We start from the raw sequence: 24,236 nt of genomic DNA, 5'->3' as shown, positions 1-24,236 counted from the left end.
TGAGCCACTGTATTTATATGGCTAGTCCAGTTCAGTTTCTGCTCAATGGTAACCCCAGGATGTTGATAGTGGGGAATTCATTGATGAAAATGCTGTTGAATATCCAGGGGCAGCAGCTAGATTGTTTCTTATTGGAGATGGTAATTGCCTGATATTTGTGTAGCATGAATGTTACTTGCCACTTTCAACCCAACCCAAAATTTGACCATGGCCTATTTCAGTACCTGAAGAGTTGTGAATGGTGCTGAATGTTGTGCAAACATCCTCACTTTTAACCTTATGATGGTGGGAGAGACAGTAAGGCAGCTGAAGTTGGTTGGGCCTAGGGCACTGACTCAAAGAAACTTGTGTAGAAATGTCCTGGAGCTGAGATAACCGACCACCAACAACTGCCACCATCTTCCTTTTGCCAGATATAACGCCAACCAGCAAAAAGTTTTCCAACTGAGTCCCTAGTTTTGCTAGAGATCCATGGTGTCATAGTTGGTGAAATGTAACCTTGATGTTTTGGACTGTCACTTCCTCTCTCCTCTGGAATTCAGCTCTTCTGCTCATGTTTGCACTAACGTGTAAGGAGAGTTGGGTGCTGGAAAAGCATAGCAGATCAGGCAGCATCCGAGGAGTAGGAGAATCAACGTTGTGGGCAAGAGCCCTTCATTGACCCCATTCTTGACTCTGATCTTCAGCATCTGAAGTCCTCACTTTCTCCTGTAATGAGATCAGGAGCTGAATGGCCCCAGTGGAACCCAACCTACTGTCAGTGAGTGGATATTTGCTGAGTCGATGACACTTGATAGCATTTGATGGCATCCTCAATCACTTTACTGATCAGCTGGACAGGATTTCTTTTTTGCTTCTTTGTGTATGGGATATATCTGGACAATTGTTGCGTAGATGTCCGTATTGTAGCTGTACTGGAACAACTTGGCTAGGGGTGACACCAGTTCTGGAGCATGAGTCTTCAGTACTATTGCTGGACTATTGTTTGGGCCTATAACTCTTGCAGGATCCAATGCTTCTAACAGTTTCTTGATATTATGTGGAGCGGATTGAATTGGTCAAAACTGGTGTCAGATGCTGGGGACCTTCGAAGGAGGCTGAGGTGGATCATCCACTTGGCTATTCTGGTTGAAGATTGTTATGAATGCTTCAGCCTTCTCTTTTGGATGTTTCTAAATCTCCAATTTCTTTGGACGCTGCTTTTTTTTAAGAAAGGCAATTGTTTGTGTCACAACACTAGGAGGAGCACTTCCTGCAAATGCTCAGATGCAATGACCGTTGCCTGTATTAAAATGAAAAGTCATTATAGAAAACCCAACATAGGGTTCTGTAGTGCAGTTGCATTAGAAGCCCAACTTCCACATTTGAGGTCTAGGTCTATTTGCTACTGACTGGCATCTGGAACAGACAGCAGGGAGTGTAATGTGGAAGCAAAGAGCGCTGAGAAGCTGTGGGGTGGGAGTGGGCTGAGGTTTTGGTCTGCACAACAATACAAAGCTTTAGAAAGCTTTATAGGAGGTTTTTGCGAGGTTTCTGAAGGTTTGTAGTTCAGGTTGAGGTTTAGGGTGTAGGTTTGCTCGCTGAGCTGTACGTTTGATATCCAGACGTTTCATTACCTACCTAGGTAACATCATCAGTGGCAACCCCCAAGTGAAGCAAAGCTGTTGTCTCCTGCTTTCTATTTGTTTGTCCTGGATGGGGTTCCTGGGGTTTGTGGTGATGTCATTCCCTGTTCGTTTTCTGAGGGGTTGATGGATGGTATCTAGATCTGTGTGTTTGCTTATGGCATTGTGGTTGGAGTGCCAGGCCTCTAGGAACTCTCTGGCATGTCTTTGCTTAGCCTGTCCCAGGATAGATGTGTTGTCCCAGTCCCCATCCAGGACAAACCTATAAATAGAAAGCAGGAGACAACAGCTTCACTTCACTTGGAGGTCGCCACTGATGATGTTACCTAGCCAGGTAATGAAACGTCTGGATATCAAACCTACAGCTCAGCGAGCAAACCTACACCCCTTTATAGGAGGTGCTGGCAGCTGCACTAGGAGTGAGTAGCAGCCAAAACCCTGAATCGTGAAGTGATTCCCACACTGCACAAATGTGGCCTCACCAGTGGAAATATTCCAGCATTTTCTGTTCTTCCCAAGCTTTTCATCCTGTTCGGATGTGGCAGGCATTGCAGGGCTTGGAGCAATTCACAATCTTGAGATTGAACCTTTTGGAACAAACAGTTACAGCATCTGCATGTCTGTATGGTAAATGTATGTTTTAAAATGTTTAGTCTTTTTGAAGATATTTTGCATTCTAAGTATATACTATCTTTCATATTTTAAATTCCCACCAGCGAACCAAACAAAGCTGCCCGTTAACATGTCTTATTGTCCTTGCAACTTTTGACCATGATGGCATTTCAAAAACCTGCGTATATTTTCAAGCTTCTGAACTTTAGCTTTAGACTTCAATGTTCCAGTCAGTTCAACTTTGCAATTTGCAATTATTTTGCCATTTAACTATTTGTGGTTAATGTGCTGAAAGGCTTTATAGGACAATGTCAGAACTGAAAAAATTATGACTTCAAAAACAACTGAAAAGATAAGAGTTGACTCTTCTGGGGAACAAAAGAGAGCCGTAAGAGTTGAGCCAACAAGCAGTTTTTAAGATTAGAATCATAGAATTCCTACAGTGTGAAAACTGACCCTTCAACCCAACAAGTCTGCACTGATCCTCCAAAGAGTACCCCACCCAAACCCATTCCCTTACCCTATTACTCCATATTTTACCTCTGACTAATACATCTAACCTACATAAGCCTGAACACTACAGGCAATTTAGTATGGCTAAGAGGTGGTGACCCTCAGGTTAAACCGTCATTAGTTGCCTCTGCTCTCATAAGAGAGTGAGTAACCCTATGGTCTGGTAACACTACTGTCTATTGTTTAAATCCAGTTCTTTGCCTTCTCAAGCCTTCCACCAATGGGAATTGTGCCCAGACCCATCACAATATTAAACACTCTTCTCTTAGTCTTTTATGAGGTGGTGAAACCCAGTTTCTTCAATCTGTTCCTGTAACCAATATGAACCATTCATGAAAATGTTTTGTGACTTCATATCCTTGCTGAACTGTGGTACCTAACATTGTATATTCCAGTTGAGGCCCAAAAAATGATTTGCTATCACCTCCTTGCACCACAACCCACATCCTAGGTATGCATTTTAAAAATCCATTAAAATTACCCTTCTATCAATTTTATTTCCTGAAAACTCCTAGCTGCTGAAAATTGTCATCAGCAAGCTGGGGTGATCCCTAAAGCCTTTAGGTTGTTGGTTAAAGTAATGCATGGCCATTTAATCATTGTTCCCTTTGTGATCCCACTCGTGACTGGACAAAATGCAGCTTTATTCTCATTAATGAGTACTTGCTTGTCTCAGCGGTGACAGTGAACACCCTCCATTCACTGATTTCTTTTGTCTTTGTATTTCTGTCCCTTTGTTTGTGTTTCTCTTACCTTTCCTATAACCAATCATGGCCTGATCCAAGATTAAGTTACAAAAGGCTAACCTATTCTTCAATTCAATTTGCCACCTTTGGTTCTAATCCCTTGTCTATCATCAGGTGGTATCTCTGTCCTAAAAGTTCATTATTGTGCCAGAGTTTGCAATCTATCAGACCAGATCATTCCAGATTCGTAGACTCCGACAACATGGAAACAGACACTTTGGTCCAACTTGTCCATGCTGACCAATTTTCCCAAACTAAATGAGTCCAATTTACCCGTGCTTGGCTCCACATCCTTCTAAACCTTTCCAATTCATGTACCTGCCCAAATGTCTGTTAAATGTTATAACTGTACCTGCATCTAACACTGCCTCTGACAGTTCGTTCCACATATGAACAACCCTCTCTGGAAAAATGTTGCCCCTCAGGTCCGTTTTCAAATCTTTCTCATGTCAACTTCAAAACTAGAGGGCTAATTTTATACTTCCATAGCCTAGGGAAAAGACCTTTTGCTATTCACCTTATCTATGAACCCATGACCTTGTAAATCTCTATAAGGTCACCCTTCAACCTCCCACATTCCAGTGGGGAAAAAAAAGTCCCAGCTTATCAAGCCTCTCTGTGTAACTCAAACTGTCCAGTCTAGGTAACATCCTTATAGATATTTTATGCATTCTCTCCAATTTAATAATATCATTTGAGTGGTAGAAATGGCCCCAATCTTCCCCTTAACTGACTGCAATCTAACTTTATGTATATGGCCCTCTTCTCCCCACCCCCAAACCCCCTCCTGATTTCCCCACCAGGGAAGAGTTATTTTCTGAAACCTTGCAAATCTTTTCAAAACTTCTGTAGGGAAAGACCAAAAAGAACTGTTTAGGGACATATTCTTTTAACTCGCCTGCTGATTTGAAAAGTAATCCTCTTGCTGTGTAAATTGCTTTGGTAACTCGTGCATGAAGAAAACTTGCCCAAGCTTGGAAACAGCACAGAGTTGTACTGTAGGTGATCCGAGTGAGAAAGTGCTAATATCAATTTTTCCCCTCGTGCAGTTCCTCTTGTAAACCAAAACTAAAAATGTCAGTCCCAAACTCTTCAAGCAAAAAAGAAGAAAAGGGCAAGAACATACAAGTGGTTGTACGATGCAGGTAAGAGAAACAAAGATCTTGTGTTACAAACCTTTGTGTGGTGAGACCAGAGTTTGCAAAGGAAAGCTTGTCAAATCCTTTTTTTCAAAAAGGTTTCCTTTACTAGATGAAGCTAATTGTATTGAAAACTCCTGACAAAAATATCTTGTTTTGCTACTTCGGTTACATGGTAAAGCAAACTTGTGGCTTAGTTAGCCATCCACACGTGTGTGTCCAAGATTGGACTCTCGCTTGGTTTGTGTTGAATTGGCTTCAGTCCAGTTGAGCAACAGAGGCTACAAGTGGGATTTGCACTCCGGGACTAGGAAGGATTAATATGCTTCTGCAATCTGGTGAATGTCCTGAAGAGTTATATGTATGTACATAATTGAAGAAGGACTGAAACTCTGATACTCAAACTGTGAATAATCTAGAATGCTCTGTGTGTGCACTCAGTGGACACTTTGACCACGACAGAGGGAACCATGTTGCATTATAAGTATGCGTCTTTCGGATGTTTACTGATAAAATAAATTAATCTGAAAATCTAAGCCCATGCCTTTTTGGGAGATGTGAAGAGAAATCTGTGGGGAATTGGGGGTTGGTGGGAAGTGAAGATGAGAAACCTCACTAGTATTGTTTACGAAGCTGAGAGTGAATAGTTTCTTCCCTTTGCAATAAAACAGCAAATGTTAAGAGACAGTTCTTTATAAATTTATCTGCCCTCAAATCTGAAAATAGCAATTAGGAAACTTAAGTTCAAGTTGGATAAAGTTGCCTACAGTCTGAAGGTCAGATTTTCACAGCAGTTTGGGCACCCATGGCTCTCAAGATATCTGGTTTGTGTATAGCTTTTAAAATTTGTTGGACAACAAATTTTTTTTTTGCAATTAAATACAGGATGAAATATGCAAAATGCTTCATTTCACCTGATTAATTAATATTGTTACATGTAAAGGAGTCTTGAATTTCATTCTAATTTTATTTTTCTTCTCCAATCTTGTGTTATCTGTTTTCTTTATTCTGGCTTGCGGATGTTCTCTGCCTGTCCAGAGTCTGATCTCCTTTTAGCAAGCTTTTAGTTTCTCCAGTTAACTTCAAAATCATGGGAGAGGAGATGCAGGAAAATGGTATTTCCAGCCTATCTGCGAAAGAAAGATAGACTTTCCTCAGGAAACACAACCAGCCATGATTTTATATTGATTCTTGTATTGCTTAAGCTTTTAGACTAATGATTTGAAAATTCTCATTTGTTTTGCTCTCATTCCTCAGCTGAAGTTGGTAGTTACTACTTTGAGTTGAATAACTGAAGCAGAAATTCAGCTGGTGTCTCATTGGGTTTTACTTCAGTGTTCTGTTTGCTATTTTTTTTGACCAAATTAGCAGTCCTCCTGTCTGAGACCTGATGTTTAGGCTGTATGCCCTATGAACTGAACTTTTTTTTTAAGGTTTATACATTTCTTTCCTTTGAAGAAAGCTAGCCACTGTAAATATTAAAATGTTGTGTGGTATGTAATGTTTTCCACAGACCTTTCAGTTTAGCAGAGCGCAAGTCAAATTCCACCAGTGTGGTTGATTGTGACACTCTAAAGAAAGAAGTTAGTATACGTGCTTCTGGCCCAGGAGGTGAAAAGGCACCCAAAAAGTATACATTTGACATGGTAAGGACCTTGGTGTTTATCTCAAATACATAAAGCAACAGAATATCCATGAGTGAATGCTTAATAAAGTATTTTTAACTCCAGGTATTTGGGCCCTGTGCAAAGCAAATTGACGTATACAAAAGTGTGGTATACCCCATCCTGGATGAAGTAATCATGGGATACAATTGTACCATTTTTGCGTAAGTTGTATCATTTTTCAATACCAATAAGAATAATGTAATCCATCTCATCTGCTTTAGATGTCATCGATGGACCACATTTATTTTCCCATTAGCATGTTCATTTTTAGTTGATCTCCCAAGATCTCAGACAAAATGATTTTATACAAGATTTTCATGATTTCCACCACATCTCTTCCACCACCAACCCCCACCCCCACATTGCTCAGCTATCTGTCATGTACACTCATGTTCAAAGTTTTGAAACTAGCAGTGATTTTGCTTTTTGCACATTAAGGATGTGTTCCTGAAGAATCCGCAATTATGAAAGTGAGCTATAAAAATTTACTTTGGTTGATGATTAGTCAGTGAACAATCAAAAATGATCACAGATGACCTTCACCAATGGGAATACCAGAAAACTGACCAAGGAAATCTCCTTTTCCCTTCTAAACTGCTACTTCATGAGCCCCAGAAAATTTCACTGTTCAATTACTTTATTTTCCTTCTGTTTTCCACTGTTGAGTAATCATTGGAAACAACACATATGTAATACCCCAGCCCAATCCTGTCTTCACCAGTGAATCCTTGCCAATGTTTCCTTTCCTGACATTGCAGGTGGGATACCCAGTATAACATGTCTACTGCTGTTCCAGCTGAGGTCAGCAGAGCTGGCTGAAAGCTAGGACCATTCCAGACTTTCTGATCTGGAGATTAATTGCTGCACATGCTCTGAATGTTTACTCCTGCTTTACAGTTGTGACTGTTCCTAAAATAGTTGTTACATTGTTAAATATACTGTTAAATTTGGCTTAGGTATGGACAAACTGGTACTGGAAAAACCTTTACAATGGAAGGTGAAAGATCACAAAAGGAACAGTACACCTGGGAAGAAGTAAGTGGCAGATCCCTATAACGTTTAGTTTTGAAACTTATTTCTCCTTTTTTGAGAAGTGGGCATTTGAAGTTCTGATTATACTTTTGGTAAAGCCACTATAAATTCATTCATTCATTAATGAATGTCCATGCAGTTGACTTTATTTTTCCCTGACTAGTCACGATGATGATTAAGAGAACTTGTGAAGTCAATGTGGTCATTTCAAACTGGCCTCATTTAAACAAAAGGTAGCCAATTTCTTAGCAAATAAATTAATTTAAATTTCAAACGTTTCCATGTAAATGCAAGAATAAATATATAAATTATTACAAGATAGAAAACTTGCCTTTCTATAGGGCCTTTCACTGCTAATGATGTAGGGAAATGGCAACCAAACTCTGAACACACAAGGTCAAAGTTATCAAGTGCGTACGGATGGTTGGCCCCTGTGCCATGAAGTATATAGCAAAAGTGAAGGTCTTGGAATGAGTAAATTGCCTTTTGACAATGTCCTGTGCAGTATTTGTGTGCTCAACTCTTAATTTACTGGGCAAGGGGAGAGGTCTTGGGTAATGATCATTGATTGTTTTGTTAATGAGGTTTCATTAATCCTATGTTCAAAATTACTTTTGCGTGCTAATTGAGTTCAAGGCATGGTGGTATGAAATTAAAGGTTCAAATTTCTGCCCATTTGAAGATTTGCTGCTGGAGTTTGCCTTTAGCAGTGAAAGAAATTGTAACTTGAAAACTAGCCTTTCATGGTGAATCTGTGTGTTGTTGTTGACATGGTCAGACTGGGTGATCTATTTGAGTATTTCCGGTTTTTCATTCCAGAAATTTAAGTCTGTTGATCCATAGGGAAACTATTTTGATAGAGATCTTGTGGATAAACTATTAAAATAAAGAGCTGTTGATGAATGAATGGTGCTGTTATTTGCTCTACTGGGACACAGACCACAGCTGCTTGATTTCCTTGATCACTTTTTTATAAATAAATGAATCTGTAATTAATTGAAATAAGATTTGGATTATTTTGGTGAAGGGTTTCCAACATTATAAACAGTTTTTATACATCGGAAGTACTCCATTTGCTTTAGAGTATGTTCTGAGGTACTGAAAGGTGTTATGTAACTCTTTTTTAAAAAAGTATGTAGACAGTATCTTTTATTAATCCCTTTGACATTAATTGATTTTTAGAATATTTCTGCTCTCTATAGGATCCCTTGGCTGGAATTATTCCACGCACTCTGCATCAGATTTTTGAGAGGCTGGCCACACAAGGTGCTGAGTTCTCTGTGAAAGTTTCTTTGTTGGAAATTTATAATGAGGAGCTATTTGACCTATTGAGCCCCATATCAGATGTTAGTGAGAGGCTGCAGATGTTTGATGATCCACGGAATAAGGTAGGGATTTTAGTAATTAAACTGTGCAATCATTGCCAAATTTGCAACATTATAATGCTTTAAGTAGATTGCTCTTCTCTCCAGAATGTAGGTCCCGCTGAAATATTTCATTTTTGTCTGTGTGTCGCTCTCTCCTTGTGATATTTTAGAGGGGAGTTATTATTAAAGGACTTGAAGAAATTTCTGTCCATAACAAAGATGAAGTTTATCAAATTCTGGAGAGGGGAGCAGCAAAGAGAACAACTGCAGCAACTCTGATGAATGCGTACTCAAGGTATGGCTGTTTGAGTCTTGTCTGAACTTCATAGGAATAAATTTTGCACGAAGGTCTTATGCTGCTGGATGGGTCTTGCAATTGAAATAACTTTGCCAATTTTCTAACATTATACAACTGGACATGTTTCAGAAATTTTATTAATTTCAAAAATTTTGTTGGCTTTTCTTGTGTTACTGAATTTTGAGGTTTGGGTATTTGGAAAGTATTCAGTGCCCAGGCTGAAAGCTGTACTAAGAATATCTTAATATTATCTTGCACAACAAACTGCTTTAATACTGCTACAACAGCCAAATTGAATAAGCAAAGGTCATGTATTCTAGAGAGTGCTGTTAAGGCAATAAGTAGTTGCAAACTTCCTTTAACTTTTGGTTTACCAACTTTATTTCAGTCGTTCCCACTCCGTTTTTTCCATTACAATCCATATGAAGGAGACAACACTTGATGGGGAGGAACTAGTAAAGATTGGCAAGTTGAATTTGGTGAGTCTCATTTTAAGCAATTTGTCTAAGGCTTATGTATTTCCTATGTTGGTGTTGGTGGCACAGCCTCTAACTTGAATATGCAGGCTTCAAATAAGCACCAATTTGTGAAATTGCTTTTGCTTTGTTAAAATAAAAAGCTCATCAAGGTTTTGGTGGAGGTATTATCCCATGGCTGCCATATGGTAGGCATGTTTTTTCCCCACATACATTCCATTTGCAAAATAAGTCATCAATGATGCTGGAGACTTTGTTAAATTTTTAACGTCCAGGGAATGTTTAATTCTATTAGTTCTGGATGTAGGTTTGTTCGCTGATCTAGGAGGTTCGGTTTCAAACATTTTGTCACCATACTAGGTAACATCAGTGAGCTTCTGAATGAAGTACTGGTGGTATGGCCTGCCTTTTATTTGTGTTGATAGTTCTAGTTGGAATTCCACACTTCTAGGAATTCTCGCACGTGTCTGTTTTGGCTTGTCCTAGGATGGATGTGTTGTCCCAGTCGAAGTAGTGTCCTTCCTCATCTGTATGTAAGGATACTAGTGAGAGAGGGTCATGTCTTTTTGTGGCTAGTTGATGTTCATATATCCTAGCCACAAAAAGACATGACCTACTCTCACTGGTATTCTTTCTTAAGATGAGGAAGGACACCACTTCAACTGTGACAACACATCCATCCTAGGACAAGCCGAAAAGACACGTGTGAGAATTCCTAGAAGTGTGGCATTCCAACTGGAACTCTATCTACAAACACATTGACTTGGATTGCATTCAAACCCCTGAGAAAAAGAACAGGAAATGACATCACCAGCCCAAAGTAACCCAAACATATAAATAGATAGCAGGAATCATCAGCAGTGCTTTATCTGGAGACTGACTGAAGATGTTACCTGATGAAACGTCTGAAATGAACCTTCTAACTCAGCGAGCAAACTACATCTAGAATAGATATCTTTTTTAAAAATGCAGCTAAAATAATGACCTTGGCACAGTTATCATTGTTATCAGGCACATTGAATGTGCACCTGCAAGTACAGGTCCCAGCTTCCATCACTGATCTCTTTACCAAGTCTCCTTCTGCTCTCTGGTGTCCAGTAGCGCACCACAATTCTTCAAAAGCCTCATGTTAGTAAGTATGTAATGGACAGAATTTCTAATTGAGATTAACATCTCATGGCCTTGATGCAACTGTATTTAGTGTAACATCCCTTCAGGACTGAAGGGTTTAATTATTTCTCTGATCAAGTAATCTGATGCTTATTGTTGAAGCTTTAATGATAACTCTGGTGGGCTACATGAAAGTGAATTAAAATTGGGGACAAACTTCAGGAAAAAATGTTTTGAACATGATATTTTGACTTCTTTTTGAGGCTACATTACAGTTGTAATGATTTAAAATCAATTGCAGGAACTTTTAGCAAAAGAAAAATTAATTTATCCCATTAAACACTGCCTTGTTCAGTTCAGAAACAACATTTAGACCAAATTGTCAAGTATAAGATAGTTTAATTCTATGAAGTATAAGCCAACAAGCCAAATCATCGGGCAAGATATTCCTCAATGGACGTGTTACGCTGCAATATGCCATACATTGTGCTCAGCCCAATTTGAAAAGGCAAAACTATCATTAGTCTGTAGTCAGAAAAAGTGAGAAAAATCTTGACTGGATCGAATTATTTCTTGATTCTGCAAAGGTGGATCTTGCTGGAAGTGAGAATATTGGCCGATCCGGAGCTGTTGATAAAAGGGCTCGAGAGGCTGGCAACATCAACCAGTCATTGCTTACTCTTGGCAGAGTAATTACAGCTCTGGTGGAGAGAGCCCCTCATGTGCCATACAGGTAAAAACCAAATCGCAATTCAATAACTTTTAACTGTCAATGGAACCTCTCCAGGAGCTACTTGTAAATCTAATGGGGATTTCTTGAGAGCAAGCCTTCTGGTGATTGATCTTTGATTGTAATAAGCAGGGAGTGTGATGCTGGAGAAGCACAGCAGTTCCGGCAGCATCCAAGCAGCAGTTTCAGCCATAAGCCCTTCATCAGGAATGAGGCCAGTAATTGAAATTTGATTACATTGACCCTGGTTGATGTAACCTGAACCTAGAGTACTGCAGTAATGTGCATTTGCTCTAAACATTTGGAAATAATGTCTTTGCACTACAAAAGTTAATGAGATCCTATTTTTATATTTGTGACTTGCGCCAACTAAATGTTACATTGTTCTGTGACTGAGCTTTTAATCATTTGAGTGTATTATTGTAGAATGGATGTAACTTAAATATTTCAATGAAAAGTGAAGATGGATCAGAGACAAACTGTATAGATTCAGCTTGTTGAAAATACAGGCCTTCTGTTAGAAATGTTTTTTTAATTGGTCATTTGCAGTGTTTACAATACAGAATGGAGGAGGGAATAGGTTGCACAATTCAAGTTTTCTCAAATGGCTGTTTCTTCTGTATATTTTCAGGGAATCAAAGCTAACTAGGATCCTCCAGGACTCTCTGGGTGGACGGACTAAAACGTCCATCATTGCCACCATTTCCCCAGCTTCTGTGAATTTTGAAGTTAGTATAACCTACTTTTGTTGCAGTGATAGTGACAATTATTCCACGTAATGTAGGTTTTAATCCTGTTGTTCTTGTGTGCTGTTTGCCTCAAATAGTTTTCTAATCAATTCATGGACATGTTATCTGCCCATAATGTATGTTTAACTGGAACTGACAAGTTTGCATATAATTTACTAATCCAGTTCAAATGTCCCTAAATGATAGGAAACGGTCAGCACTCTGGAGTATGCCTACCGAGCAAAGAACATTTTGAATAAACCTGAAGTCAACCAGAAACTCACCAAGAGGGCCCTGATTAAGGTATTCAGCATGCAGCATCTCACTAATGCAGTCTTATTGATTTACTCAAGGTAGCGACATACAAGAATAGGCACGCGGGATTTCCCTAAAGCCACCAATTCAATGAGCTTCTTATAATACTGGTTGAAAGGTAATGCCAGAATCTCCATTGTTTGATACTGAAAATTCTAATTTAGGGGTAACTATAATCTGACAAAACTCTTAAAGTGGAGGTGGACAAGCCTTTCTCCCTGTAATAGAGCTGATGGCATTTCATGTCACAGTCAACCTCCTGGGATGAGTACTAACCTCCTCACTAACTCTGAAATTTGAATAACTGCAGAACAGAGTGACAAACCTGACTGATTATGTATCTGATCAGTGATTTTATATGCACAGGAATGGCATCTCTTAAATGATACAGCATTAAAATACATTCATTGGCTTTTGCTTGTTTTTTTCCTGCAATCTTTTTAAAATGTAATGCACAATAATGCCCACAATCATTATCTTTTGTACTGTCAACTGCTTTTTTTTTGAAGAGTTGTAAATGATTGAGTGCATCTGGTATAATTATATAATTGTGTGTTGCGTTGCAGGAGTACACTGAAGAGATTGAAAGACTGAAGCGGGATCTTGCTGCGGCACGTGAGAAAAATGGAGTGTACATGTCTGCAGAAAACTATGAGTGAGTATATCATCTGTAAGAACAGGTGCTGGGGCTCTGAAAAGCCATGGAAATAATACAAAACATCTGAGCTTTGACTTTTGGAATCTGGTATAATTTCAGATTGATGCATTGTAGGGTAATTTCTGCAAAATGAGATTCCAAGTGCAGAGTCTCACTTAATACTAATGTCGGTTGGCGGTTTGCATTGCAATGTGCAATGGTTTCATCCCCCTTTTTTAGTCAGATTGCCACATGCCATTATTTTCTTGCAAATAGTAGGTACTAAAGTATAAGTTTGGCATTGTTACTGACTCTACATATTGGACTGAATAATGCATTAGGACTGATCTGATGCTATCACTTTATCTTCAATGTGTAGATGTGGATAAATTCTTAATGTGTAACCTCAACCATGGGGCTCGCTGCACTGTTACTGACAATATTGTAATTGGCCTGAACAAGTTGCATTTCAAGTAAGGTGGTATCACCATCAGTTTGCTCAGTCTTGTACAAGATTTAAAATGTCGGGGTTGATCCCATCCTTTTCTGGATGGAACTGAATTGTTCAAACTGCTCTTCGGTATTTGGGAAATGATCAATAGCATCCTGGAAAGGGATTGACATTATGGTACTCTGTTTAAATATTTGATAGGGAACAGCTGCTCTATATTCTGGAGCCATGATCTAACTACATATTTGATTTCTTCTTAGATTTATGCAAAGTAAGGTGGCCGCTCAGGAAGAGTTAATTACTGACTATGTGGAAAAGATTGCTGTCATGGAGGAGGAGCTGAAACAAGTAAGGAAACCCAATGAAATACTCTGGTCATAACCAGCTCCTATAAGGATGCAAGTTGTAAAGTAGCTAAACATATCCAGAGCAGCATCACTTAAAGTTAGATATCAAGTCACAAATGGAGGTATCACTTCATAACCAGAAGACTGAACAAAAGTGTATTTTGAAGGAGAGTGCACAGGTTTGTGGAGGGAACTCCACAATGTGGGGTCCAGGCAGTTGAAAGGCTGTCTACTGTTGTTAGAACAATTGACATCAGAAATACCAAATACCAGAATTGGAGGAGATCAGAAATCTTGAACTCTTGTCTAGCTTGGATGGGGTTACACAGATAACAATGCGTAAGACTAGTGGAATTTGAAAACCAGGGTGAATATCTTATAATTTGAAGATTTTGCCAGAGCAGACGGTCGTTGGGTAAGTGGAATCAAATATGACTCAGCAGGCAATGGAGTTTTGAAAGACTGCCATTATAATGGGGCAGAAGGTGATAGGCTGACCTTGAAAAGGTCAAATAATCAAGAATAGAGTACCGAACGTATGAATGATGGTTTCAACCGCAGCTCAGTTGAGGTGTCGTCTGTCAAATAACTTTATTCATGTGGAAATGAACACTGAAGGATGATGGGTTCAGATACAAGCTCCAGGTTTCCAGCCATTTGTCTGTAGTTCAAGCAGTTACTGGGAAGAAGGATGAGAACAGTTCGACAAAAGACAGTGACTTAGATCTTCCAAATGTTTAGCTGCAGTAAGTTTCTTCGATACCAGGTGTTAAACAAATGGTTTGTCAAGCCACAGAGAGATTGAGAAAGATGGTGAGACAGCTAGTTCTATTAGCATATGTGTGAAACCTTTTCTGAATGAATATTGACGGGCAGCAAGGGGATGGGAAATATAATGGAGTTGAACACAGATTACTGGAATGCAGGTCCCTTTTCGAAAAAAAAGTTGAATTGACAGCTTCAAAATATTGTAACCCTTTGCATACGTTAAAGGTTCACACAGCCTGTTTAAAGTGAGTGGTTGGTTAGGATAGGGAACTCAACAACATCATGAACTTGCAAAGCTGCATTTTCCTCTTTCGGTTCCCAGAGCCTACACCCTGCAATTCCTTCCCTAAAACACTCTGCTGCTTTTTTTTTGTTAAAGAATGTCTTTAAATCCTGGCCCTTAACCAAGCTTTTAGTCCCTTCTCCTATAATTTCCTTAAGAGACTTGATGATGTCAATGGTTGAGACTGTTTCTGGGAAGCACCAAGATATTTTGCAAAGTTAAGGACACAATATGCCATAAAATAGAGGAGTAGGCCATTTGGCCCGTTGAGTCTGCTCTGCTATTCAAACATAACTAATGTTTCTGAACAAACTCATTTGTTGTCTGATATGTCCGAATTATGTTTGGGGAGTCAACCCTGTTGCTGTTATCGACAAGTGAGAGATGTTCAATCATTCCCCGATCTCAAACCTGTCTTTGTCTGTGGGTTACATAGAACATAGAACAGGCCCTTCATCCCACTATGTTGTGCCGACCACTGATCCTCATGTATGCACCCTCAAATTTCGGTGACCATGTGCATGTCCAGTTGTCTCTTAAATGTCCCCAATGACCTTGCTTCTACAACTGCTGGCAACGCATTCCATGCTCTCTCAACTCTGTGTAAAGAACCCACCTCTGACATCCCCTCTATACTTTCCTCCAACCAGCTTTAAAACTATGACCCCTCGTGTTTGTCATTTCTGCCCTGGGAAATAGTCTCTGGCTATCGACTCTATCAATGCCTCTCATTATCTTTGTATACCTCAGTTAGGTCCACTCTCCTTCTCCTTTTCTCCAATGAGAAAAGTCTGAGCTCAGTCGACCTCTCTTCATAAGATTAGCCCTTCAGTTCAGACAGCATCTTGGTAAACCTCCTCTGAATCCTCTCCAAAGCATCCACATCTTTCCTCTTATAGGGTGACCAGAACTGGACGCAGTATTCCAAGTGTGGTCTAACCAAAGTTTTAGAGTTGCAACAAGATCTCACGACTCTTAAACTTGATCCCCCTGTTAATAAAAGCCAAAACACCATATGCTTTCTTAACAACCCTGTCCACTTGGGTGGCCATTTTAAGGGATCTATGTACCTGCACACCAAGATCCCTCTGTTCCTCCACACTGCCAAGAATCCTATCCTTAATCCTGTACTCGGCTTTCAAATTCGACCTTCCAAAATGCATCACCTCACATTTATCCAGGTTGAACTCCATCTACCACCTCTCAGCCCATCTCTGCATCCTGTCAATGTCCCACTGTAGCTTACAACAGCCCTCTATACTGTCAACGACACCTCCAACCTTTGTGTCGTATGCAGACTTGCTGACCCATCCTTCAATCCCCTCCTCCAAGTCATTAATAAAAATTATAAACCGTAGAGGCCCAAGGACAGAGCCCTGTGGAACACCACTCACCACAGACTTCCAGGTAGAATATTTTCCTTCTACTGCCACTCGCTGTCTTCAATTGGCCAGCCAATTCTGTATCCAGAAGCTAAGTTCCCCTGTATCCCATTCCTCCTGACCTGAATGAGCCTACCATGGGGAACCTTATCAAATGCCTTGCTGAAGTCCATATAACGACATCCACAGCTTGAACCTCATCAACTTTTCTAGTCATATCCTCAAATAACTAAGGTTTGTGAGGCATGAACTGTCCCTCAGAAAGCTGTGTTGACTATATTTAATCAAGCCATGCACTTCCAGATGGTCATAAATCCTATCCCTCAGAATCCTTTCTAACACCTTGCAGATGACAGACGTGAGACTTACTGGTCTGTAATTGCCGGGGATTTCCCTATTTCCTTTCTTGAAGAGAGGAATTACATTTGCCCCTCTCCAGTCCTCAGGTACGACTCCAGTGGAGAGCGTGGATGCAAAGATCTTCGCAAGTGGCGAAGCAATTGCATTTCTCGTTTCCCAAAGCAGCCGAGGACAAACCTGGTTCGGGCCTGGCGACTTGTCAATCTTAATGTTTGACAAAATTTTCAGCACATCAACTTCCTCTATCTCTATCCATTCCAGCATGCACACCTGCTCTTCAAAGGTTTCATTCACTACTAAGTTCGTTTCTTTTGAAAAGACAGAAGCAAAAAACTCATTTAGGGCTTCCCCATCCTCCTCCGATTCCACATGCACATTCCTTATGCTATCCCTGATCAGCCCTACTCTTTCTTTGACCATTCGCGTATTCCTCAAGTGTAAAATTCCTGTGTTCTGCCTAATCCATTCTGCCAAGCCTTTTCGTGCCCCCTCCTGGCTCTCCTCAGATTATTTTTGAGCTCCTTCCTCGTCTGCCTGTAATCCTTTAGAGCTGAGCTTGACCCTAGCTTCCTCCACCTTATGTAAGCTACCTTTTTCCTTTTGACGAGAAGCTCCACTGCTCTCGTCATCCAAGGCTCCTTTATCTTACCACTTCTTACCTGTCTCAGAGGGACATATTTATTCATCACTTGCAACAACTGTTCCTTAAGCAGTCTCCATATGTCTATAGTGCCTTTACCATGGGACAATTGCTCCCAATCCATGCTTCCTAACTCATGTCTAATCGCATCATAGTTTCCTCTTCCCCAATTAAATATCCTCCCATTTTGCCTAATCCTCTCCTTCTCCAGAGCTATGTAGAATGTGAGGCAGTTATGGTCACTATCACCAAAATGCTCTCCCACCACAAGATCTGACACCTGCCCTGGCTTGTTTCCGAGCACCAAGTCTAGAATGGCCTCTCCCCTCGTCGGTCTGTCAACGTACTGAGTTAGGAAACCCTCCTGAACACACCTTACAAAAACTGCTCCATTCAAACCTTCTGCTCGAAGGAGGTTCCAATCAATATTGGGAAAGTTAGTCACCCATTACAACAGCCCTACTACGTCCACACTTTTCCAAAATCTGCCGACCTATGCTTTCTTCCATCTCCCTGCTGCTATTGGGGGGACTGTAGTAAACCCGGACGCGGTGACTGCTCCCTTGCTGTTCCTAATTTCCACTCATACTGACTCAGTAGGCAGATCTTCCTCAACAATGGAAGGTTCTGTAGCTATGATACCCTCTCTGATTAGGTTCCCTGAAGTCACTGACTGGAATTTAGTGGCGAAAGCACACAGTATTGTAAAGTACAACTGGAACCTGCAGTGGTTGTAAAAAAGGAACTGCACGAACATTATACAGTTGTGTGGCTAAAGTGATTGATCAGTGATCAAGAAAGAATCCTAGTCAGGATCCACACTCCCTTCATTAAGTAGGCTTATGTAACATTTGCGAAATTACATTTCAGGCCTCATTTGTTTAAAAGACAAATAGCATCAATCACTAGGATTTTAAAAATATAATTCTTTATCATCTTGTGACATAAAAGGCTGGGTATTGAACTATTTATATCTGTCTGTCTAATGTGGGATTTATCTGACCATTTAACTACTATGCAATTCCTTAATACAATTGTCATTTTCATTTGACTGTTTGTTTCATTTCTAGATCAATGAGCTATTTATGGAAAACAAGAAGGAGCTTGAACACTGTGCATCTGAACTGCACCAGCGAGAGCAAGTACTTCAAGAGACTCAGCAAGACTTGGAGTTGACCAAAATAAAACTCTCTGAGGAAGAATTTATGTGTGACGCGCATGCCCACAGTGAAGAAAAGCTGTACAATACAGCCAATGAGGTAGGAGGTGGCTTGGTTTCCTATTGCAATGTTATGACCAGCTTCTGCCATAAGAGATTCTGTGATCACCTCATTACAGAGCGTTTGTAGGCTCCATGATGCTAGGTGCTTTTGGGGTGTCTTATTCCCTTGAATTGCTCTTTTCACATACAACTGCACTCTTATAAATGCCGGAGAAAACATCACAGAAGCGCTTCACAGGAGGCTCCCAAGCACTGAGGATGTCACTTAGACAGGGGACGAAACGTTTGCAACACAAACTCCCAGCTCGGCGAACAGAACCACAACAACTGTGCTCTGTAATGTAATCGTGTTTAGTAACATGCAAACTTCCTAGATATAATCATGGTTTGAAATAGGTCACTTCTGATTTATTTTTGGATTTTGTTTTGTAAAGGTAACCTCCTCCACTGCTGCTAGAACCTCCACACACTTACAATTTTAATTTGACTGTCAGCAAAACATTTTTGGGTTTAGCTACTTTCACTCAACAGTGACTTTAAGTCCATTTATGCAGATGTAACTTAAATTTCAATGCTTTTTCCAAAAGAAGTGACCAAGATAGATATGCACAGGTTGAAATGTACCTTGCAGTTGTTGCAGAAAGCAGCATGTGTAACATTTCAAAATCTGTTAGCCATTCTTTTTCTTTTTGAGAAATGTCATGAACTCAAAGACACCCAGGAGGCAGGCTAGATGGCTGACGATATCAAATGTTAGAATTTCAAAAATAGTCATAGAGACATACAGCATGGAAACAGACCCTTCGGTCCGACCCATTGATGGTGACCAGATATCCCAACCTAATCTAGCCCCACCTGCCAGCACCCGACCCATATCCATCCAAACCCTTCCTATTCATAGACCCGACCAAATGCCTTTTAAATGCTGCAATTGTACCAGCCTCCACCACTTCCTCTGGCAGCTCACTCCATACACGCACCACCCTCTGTGTGGGAACAAGACCAGACTGCTAATGTTATGACAAAATAGAAATGAATGAAACACTGCAGATTAAGAAGGATTTCTGACTAGCGAAACTGTTGGAATGTTCAATTTCTTCTGACCTTTTATCAGAAGCCTATTCACCATTTTCCTCTATGGTCCCAGATTCAAAAGCACAGGGTGATCATCTCTTGCTGCTACTGATGACAATCATTTAGTATTAAGGAAGTGAAGGCGGTATTTTATTTGAGTATATCTTCACAGATGTCATGTCTGCTCTACGCCAGTTAACAATCTGTTTTCAACTTCACATCCAGCAATAAAGTTCTATCTTTAGATGTTTTGTGTAGTATGTCCATGGCATCAGAAATGAGCTTCCGTTTTAAAGCCTGTGTAGAGAAGACGTGGGTGGTTTTCTTGAATGCATCAGAAAATTGTGCAACGCATGATATACTATTCTCTCTGTATTTAAGTTAACTACTAATCTAGCATCTGAGCAATGACCTGTCGATGTATTTTCAGTCTGCGTTTCAAAGATAGGAAACACATGTTTCAACATGTGACGCAGACCAGTAACTGCTGTGTCAGTCTGAATATTGAGCTGAAATCAGTATTTGTTTCATAGCAGTCTTAAAATACATGGCAACCATTGTCTGTCAGCCTGACAAAATGCATTTTGTTTACAAAATTGTGCAACTTGCAGACAGGTATTAAAATCCTTTTGGTGGATTTCCATTAACCAGTTATTTGGAGAATTCACACTCCAAAGCACTTTGTCCCCACCCCAACCTTTTTTAAACATACATTTAGATCTTGGGCCACCTGTCATAATGTCTGCCTACTAGATGCTTCCATATCAAATTATTGTTTAATTGCAAACGAAACTCTGCGGGATGAGGTGATGTTGAAGGTGCTGCATAAAGCTGTGTATATGCTGGAAGTGCCACCACCAGTATATTGCAAAGGGTGTCCATTTAGAGACAAATTCCTAAAGCAGCGACCAATCTCCCTCATACTTTGAAGTTCTGAAAAATAGCTTCAAGTGATTGCTCTGTGAATTTGAGGATTCTGGGTGGCCTGAAGTATGGAAGCAGCCGATTGAGTCCACACCGACCCTTAGTGCCTCACCCTGATCAACCCTATCCCTGTAATCCTGTGTTTCCCATGGCTAGCCCATCTGACATGTCCATCTTTGGACTGGGAGCAACTGGAGGAAACTGATGCAGCCACTGGGACAATGTGTCAGGCAGTCATCGCAATGTGGATCTTAGCACCAGAGACATGGGGCAGCAATACTGACCACTGAGATGCCCTGTTGCTGCACATATGGAATCAACAATATTGCCAGGATGTACTTTCCAGCACCAGGGGCTCTTCTCCCAATAGAAAGCTGTGACCTTATTTTAAAATGTGATATGGAACATTTGGAGTTAGGAGTTCCCTTTTCTCATCCCCGGTCCCAGGTTGTCACTCCAGGCTGCCATTCCTTCTCACTTTTTCACCTTGGTCCCTGTGGCAGAATCTTTCCTGGAGTCAGGAAGCTGAGGAGAGGTTGGACAGCTACTCTGCCTGCTTTTATCCCCCATCCCCGTCACCACCACATTATTAAGGTAACTAACATACAGCAGTGACCCCAGCCCTTCAATATAGCCTTCCATCTCCATAAAGGGCCCCATGCAGTCTGACTGTGCAGCAAAAGTTATTTGAACCCCTTTTGGCCTAGGGAGGCCATGATGCACAGGGACTGTTGGGGAAATGCTGCACATGCACTCCTGCTGACATCACTCTCAGAATGCAGTGACGTCAGCACGAGCAAAGGTGTTCCTCATATGTGAGGGCCTGCTGACACTTACCGGCTCATCTGTGCAAGTACAGGGACCATGGTGTGTTCTGGATAATCACTTGGATCTCATAATAATTATTTTGTTGATGTCAAATTCACATACACCATGAGGCTTTCTCCACCATCCCTCTACCTCTCCCCAACTTATTTTAATTGCGTTCTTGTTTGTGAAGTCTTGCTTGTTTGTTTCAGTTGTTGCAAACGGTTGAAGACAGCACAAAAGATGTATCAGGCCTCCATGCTAAGCTTGACCGCAAAAAGGTTGTTGAATTTCATAACTGCAAGACGCAGGATGTCTTCATGAGGCAGATGAATGACTTTTTCACTGAAATGCAAAAGAAAACTGATGAAACTCGTGTGAAGCAACAGGGAATGCTTGATTTCTATACCAAGTCAATTGGTAAGTTTCTAGGTTATTTCTCTTTTCCACTTTTTTGGAAGCAAAGCTGCAAATTTGTTTGAACGTGCATGGAATGAATGGCTGATTTCAAGATGACTGAAGATCAAATCGTTTATCCTACTTTTCAGTAACTTCAGTTTAAAATATGATTTGGAGATGCCGGTGTTGGACTTGGGTGTACAAAGTTAAAAATCACACAACACCAGGTTATAGTCCAACAGGTTTAATTGGAAGCGCACTAGCTTTCGGAGCGACGCTCCTTCATCAGGTGATTGTGGAGGGCTCGATCGTAACACAGAATTTATAGCAAAAATTTGCAATGTGATGTAACTGAAATTATACATTGAAAAATTGATTGTCTGTTAGGCCTTTTATCTGTTAGAATAGGTCTGTACGGCTTAACAAACAATCAATTTTTCAATGTATAATTTCAGTTACATCACATTGCAAATTTTTGCTATAAATTCTGTGTTACGATCGAGCCCTCCACAATCACCTGACGAAGGAGCGTCGCTCCGAAAGCTAGCGCGCTTCCAATTAAACCTGTTGGACTATAACCTGGTGTTGCGATTTTTAACAGTTTAAAATAGTTAACTGAAAAGAGTAAACTCCTAGCTTTCCCTCTGCTCTTCCTTCCCCCTTCTCCCACCTCCAAAATTTTCAGTTTAAAATAGGCCCTCCAAATCTATTGAGGTAAATTGCATACTGACTGTGCTATCATTTTGGTAATCTCACATTTCCACCCTAAACTTAACCATGTATTGCAACAGGTCTCTTCAATGCAGGGGCAAATTATTTTCATACCAGTGATTCTCCAAAGATGCTGCTCAGTCAGTTACAGGGGACACAATTCCACTAGAAGAAAGTCAATGAAGTAATGAGGGGTGTAACATTTGGGTGTGCCTCCAGTGCAGTCACATGGTGTGACTGTTATGGTTTCTTGCTGATTTAGAGATTGATCTTAGCGGGATATTCAGTTTAAAATTTCATGTTAAGAAGGAATCAAGCTTTACAGTGCTCTGCTTAAAACCCTGTTTTGAGTACTGTGTTCAGTTCAGATAACCATGAGCCAAATTATTATTGAACCTGGTGATGAAAAAATTTACCAGTCCTCTAAGTTTGATCTCTAGTGATGGAGATCTGAGTTTTCAGACACTTGTGAAACATCTTGTCCTCTCTAGCAGACATTTGAGGAGGTTCCATAGAGTTGTGATGAGTTTTAAATGTAATTACAACTTGAAATTTGTTTAAGACTCCAAGGCATGTATTTAAACTAACTGGAAAACTTAGTACTTTTCACTTACAGCAGTGCATGAAATGGAAGTTTGGCAAAATGTGTTTTTTTTTAACAAATTACAGGTTTTGGTTGAAGTGTGAATCTCAGTGCACATTTCCCTACTTTTGCACCAGTGTCAGATGCTGTAATTGTAGAATCAAATATGATCCATTATAGCCCAATACTCTGATAACCTTGTTCATGAGCCAAATCAAATCTATATCCACCTGTATCTGCACAAGCCTCTTTATTAAACCAACATTGAAGACAGTGAATTAACTGTGTAGCTGAAGGGTTGAATTTGTATTATTAGTATTTCCAAAGGGTGTCAATGTCAGCCACTAACTGGAGAAATCAACTCCTCTATAGGTGTCTGAGGCCCTCTAGTGGAGAGTTTTTGCCACTGCCTCATTATACTGAGGCTGTAGTCCATGGAAATGTTCAAAAAGCTAAAACTGATTTTTAAAATGATAAGAAATAAGAACAGGCACAGACTATTCGGTCCCTCAGGCCTGCTCTGCCATTCAATAGGATCATGGCTGATCTGATGTTCCTCATGTCCACATTACTGTGCTTTTTCCATAACTCTTGATTTCCCCCGACTGACCAAGAACCTATCTACCTCAGCTTTAATTTTACACAAGGATGTTATCTCTTCAGCTCTGTATGGGAAGGTGTTCCAAAGGCATGTGGCCTCAGAAGAAATTTCTTCTCCCCTCAGCCTTAAATTGGCACCCCTGTATTTTGAGACAATGCCCTCCGATCCAGGACACACTCTCATGAGGGGAAATATCCTCTCAATAGATACCCTGTCAAGCCCGTTGAGATTCCTACATGTTTCAAATGAGATCATCCCTCATTCTTCAGTCTAGTGAGTTGAGTACCAACCAGTTTTAATCTTTGCTCATAAGACAGTCCCTCCATATTGGAAATCATCCTAGTGAACCTTCTCTAAACTGCCTCCAATGAAATGATATCCTTGCTTAAATACGGGAATCAAAACTGCTCACAGTACTCCTGATGTGGTCTCATCACTGCCTTATACAATTGCAGTAAGACTTCCCTATGCTCGTACTTCTCCACCCACTGGGAATAATGACCAAATTCCATTAGCTTTCCTGATCACCTGCTGCACAGGTGTACTAACTTTGTTTCACTTCTGGATACTTTCTATGTTTAATATTCTGTTCTTTCGTTCTTCCTTTCAAAAATGAGCAATTCACATTTCACTGCACTTTATATTCCATTTGCCAACTTTTTGCCTATTAGCCAATCAATATCTCTAAG

General features: G+C 40.3%; 1 protein-coding gene across 1 annotated transcript in view; it reads left to right on the top strand.

Annotated features, from left to right (window-relative positions):
• The window catches only part of kif11 (kinesin family member 11), a 39,035-nt gene that overhangs the window by 3,175 nt on the left and 11,624 nt on the right, over positions 1-24,236 (top strand). Inside the window, exons 2-15 of the mRNA XM_060842385.1 lie at positions 4,546-4,641; positions 6,149-6,281; positions 6,366-6,463; positions 7,259-7,337; positions 8,537-8,722; positions 8,872-8,996; positions 9,388-9,478; positions 11,173-11,318; positions 11,947-12,043; positions 12,251-12,346; positions 12,925-13,013; positions 13,707-13,794; positions 18,297-18,485; positions 21,466-21,673. Coding sequence (XP_060698368.1) covers positions 4,571-4,641; positions 6,149-6,281; positions 6,366-6,463; positions 7,259-7,337; positions 8,537-8,722; positions 8,872-8,996; positions 9,388-9,478; positions 11,173-11,318; positions 11,947-12,043; positions 12,251-12,346; positions 12,925-13,013; positions 13,707-13,794; positions 18,297-18,485; positions 21,466-21,673 — 1,696 coding nt within the window. The 5' untranslated portion in view covers positions 4,546-4,570. The remainder of the gene's footprint in view (positions 1-4,545; positions 4,642-6,148; positions 6,282-6,365; positions 6,464-7,258; positions 7,338-8,536; positions 8,723-8,871; positions 8,997-9,387; positions 9,479-11,172; positions 11,319-11,946; positions 12,044-12,250; positions 12,347-12,924; positions 13,014-13,706; positions 13,795-18,296; positions 18,486-21,465; positions 21,674-24,236) is intronic.

This window comes from Hemiscyllium ocellatum, chromosome 22 (genome assembly GCF_020745735.1).
Source record: "Hemiscyllium ocellatum isolate sHemOce1 chromosome 22, sHemOce1.pat.X.cur, whole genome shotgun sequence".
Lineage (NCBI taxonomy): Eukaryota > Metazoa > Chordata > Chondrichthyes > Orectolobiformes > Hemiscylliidae > Hemiscyllium > Hemiscyllium ocellatum.
Note: the sequence above shows the minus strand (reverse complement) of the source record. Positions and strands in the feature narration are given on the sequence as shown.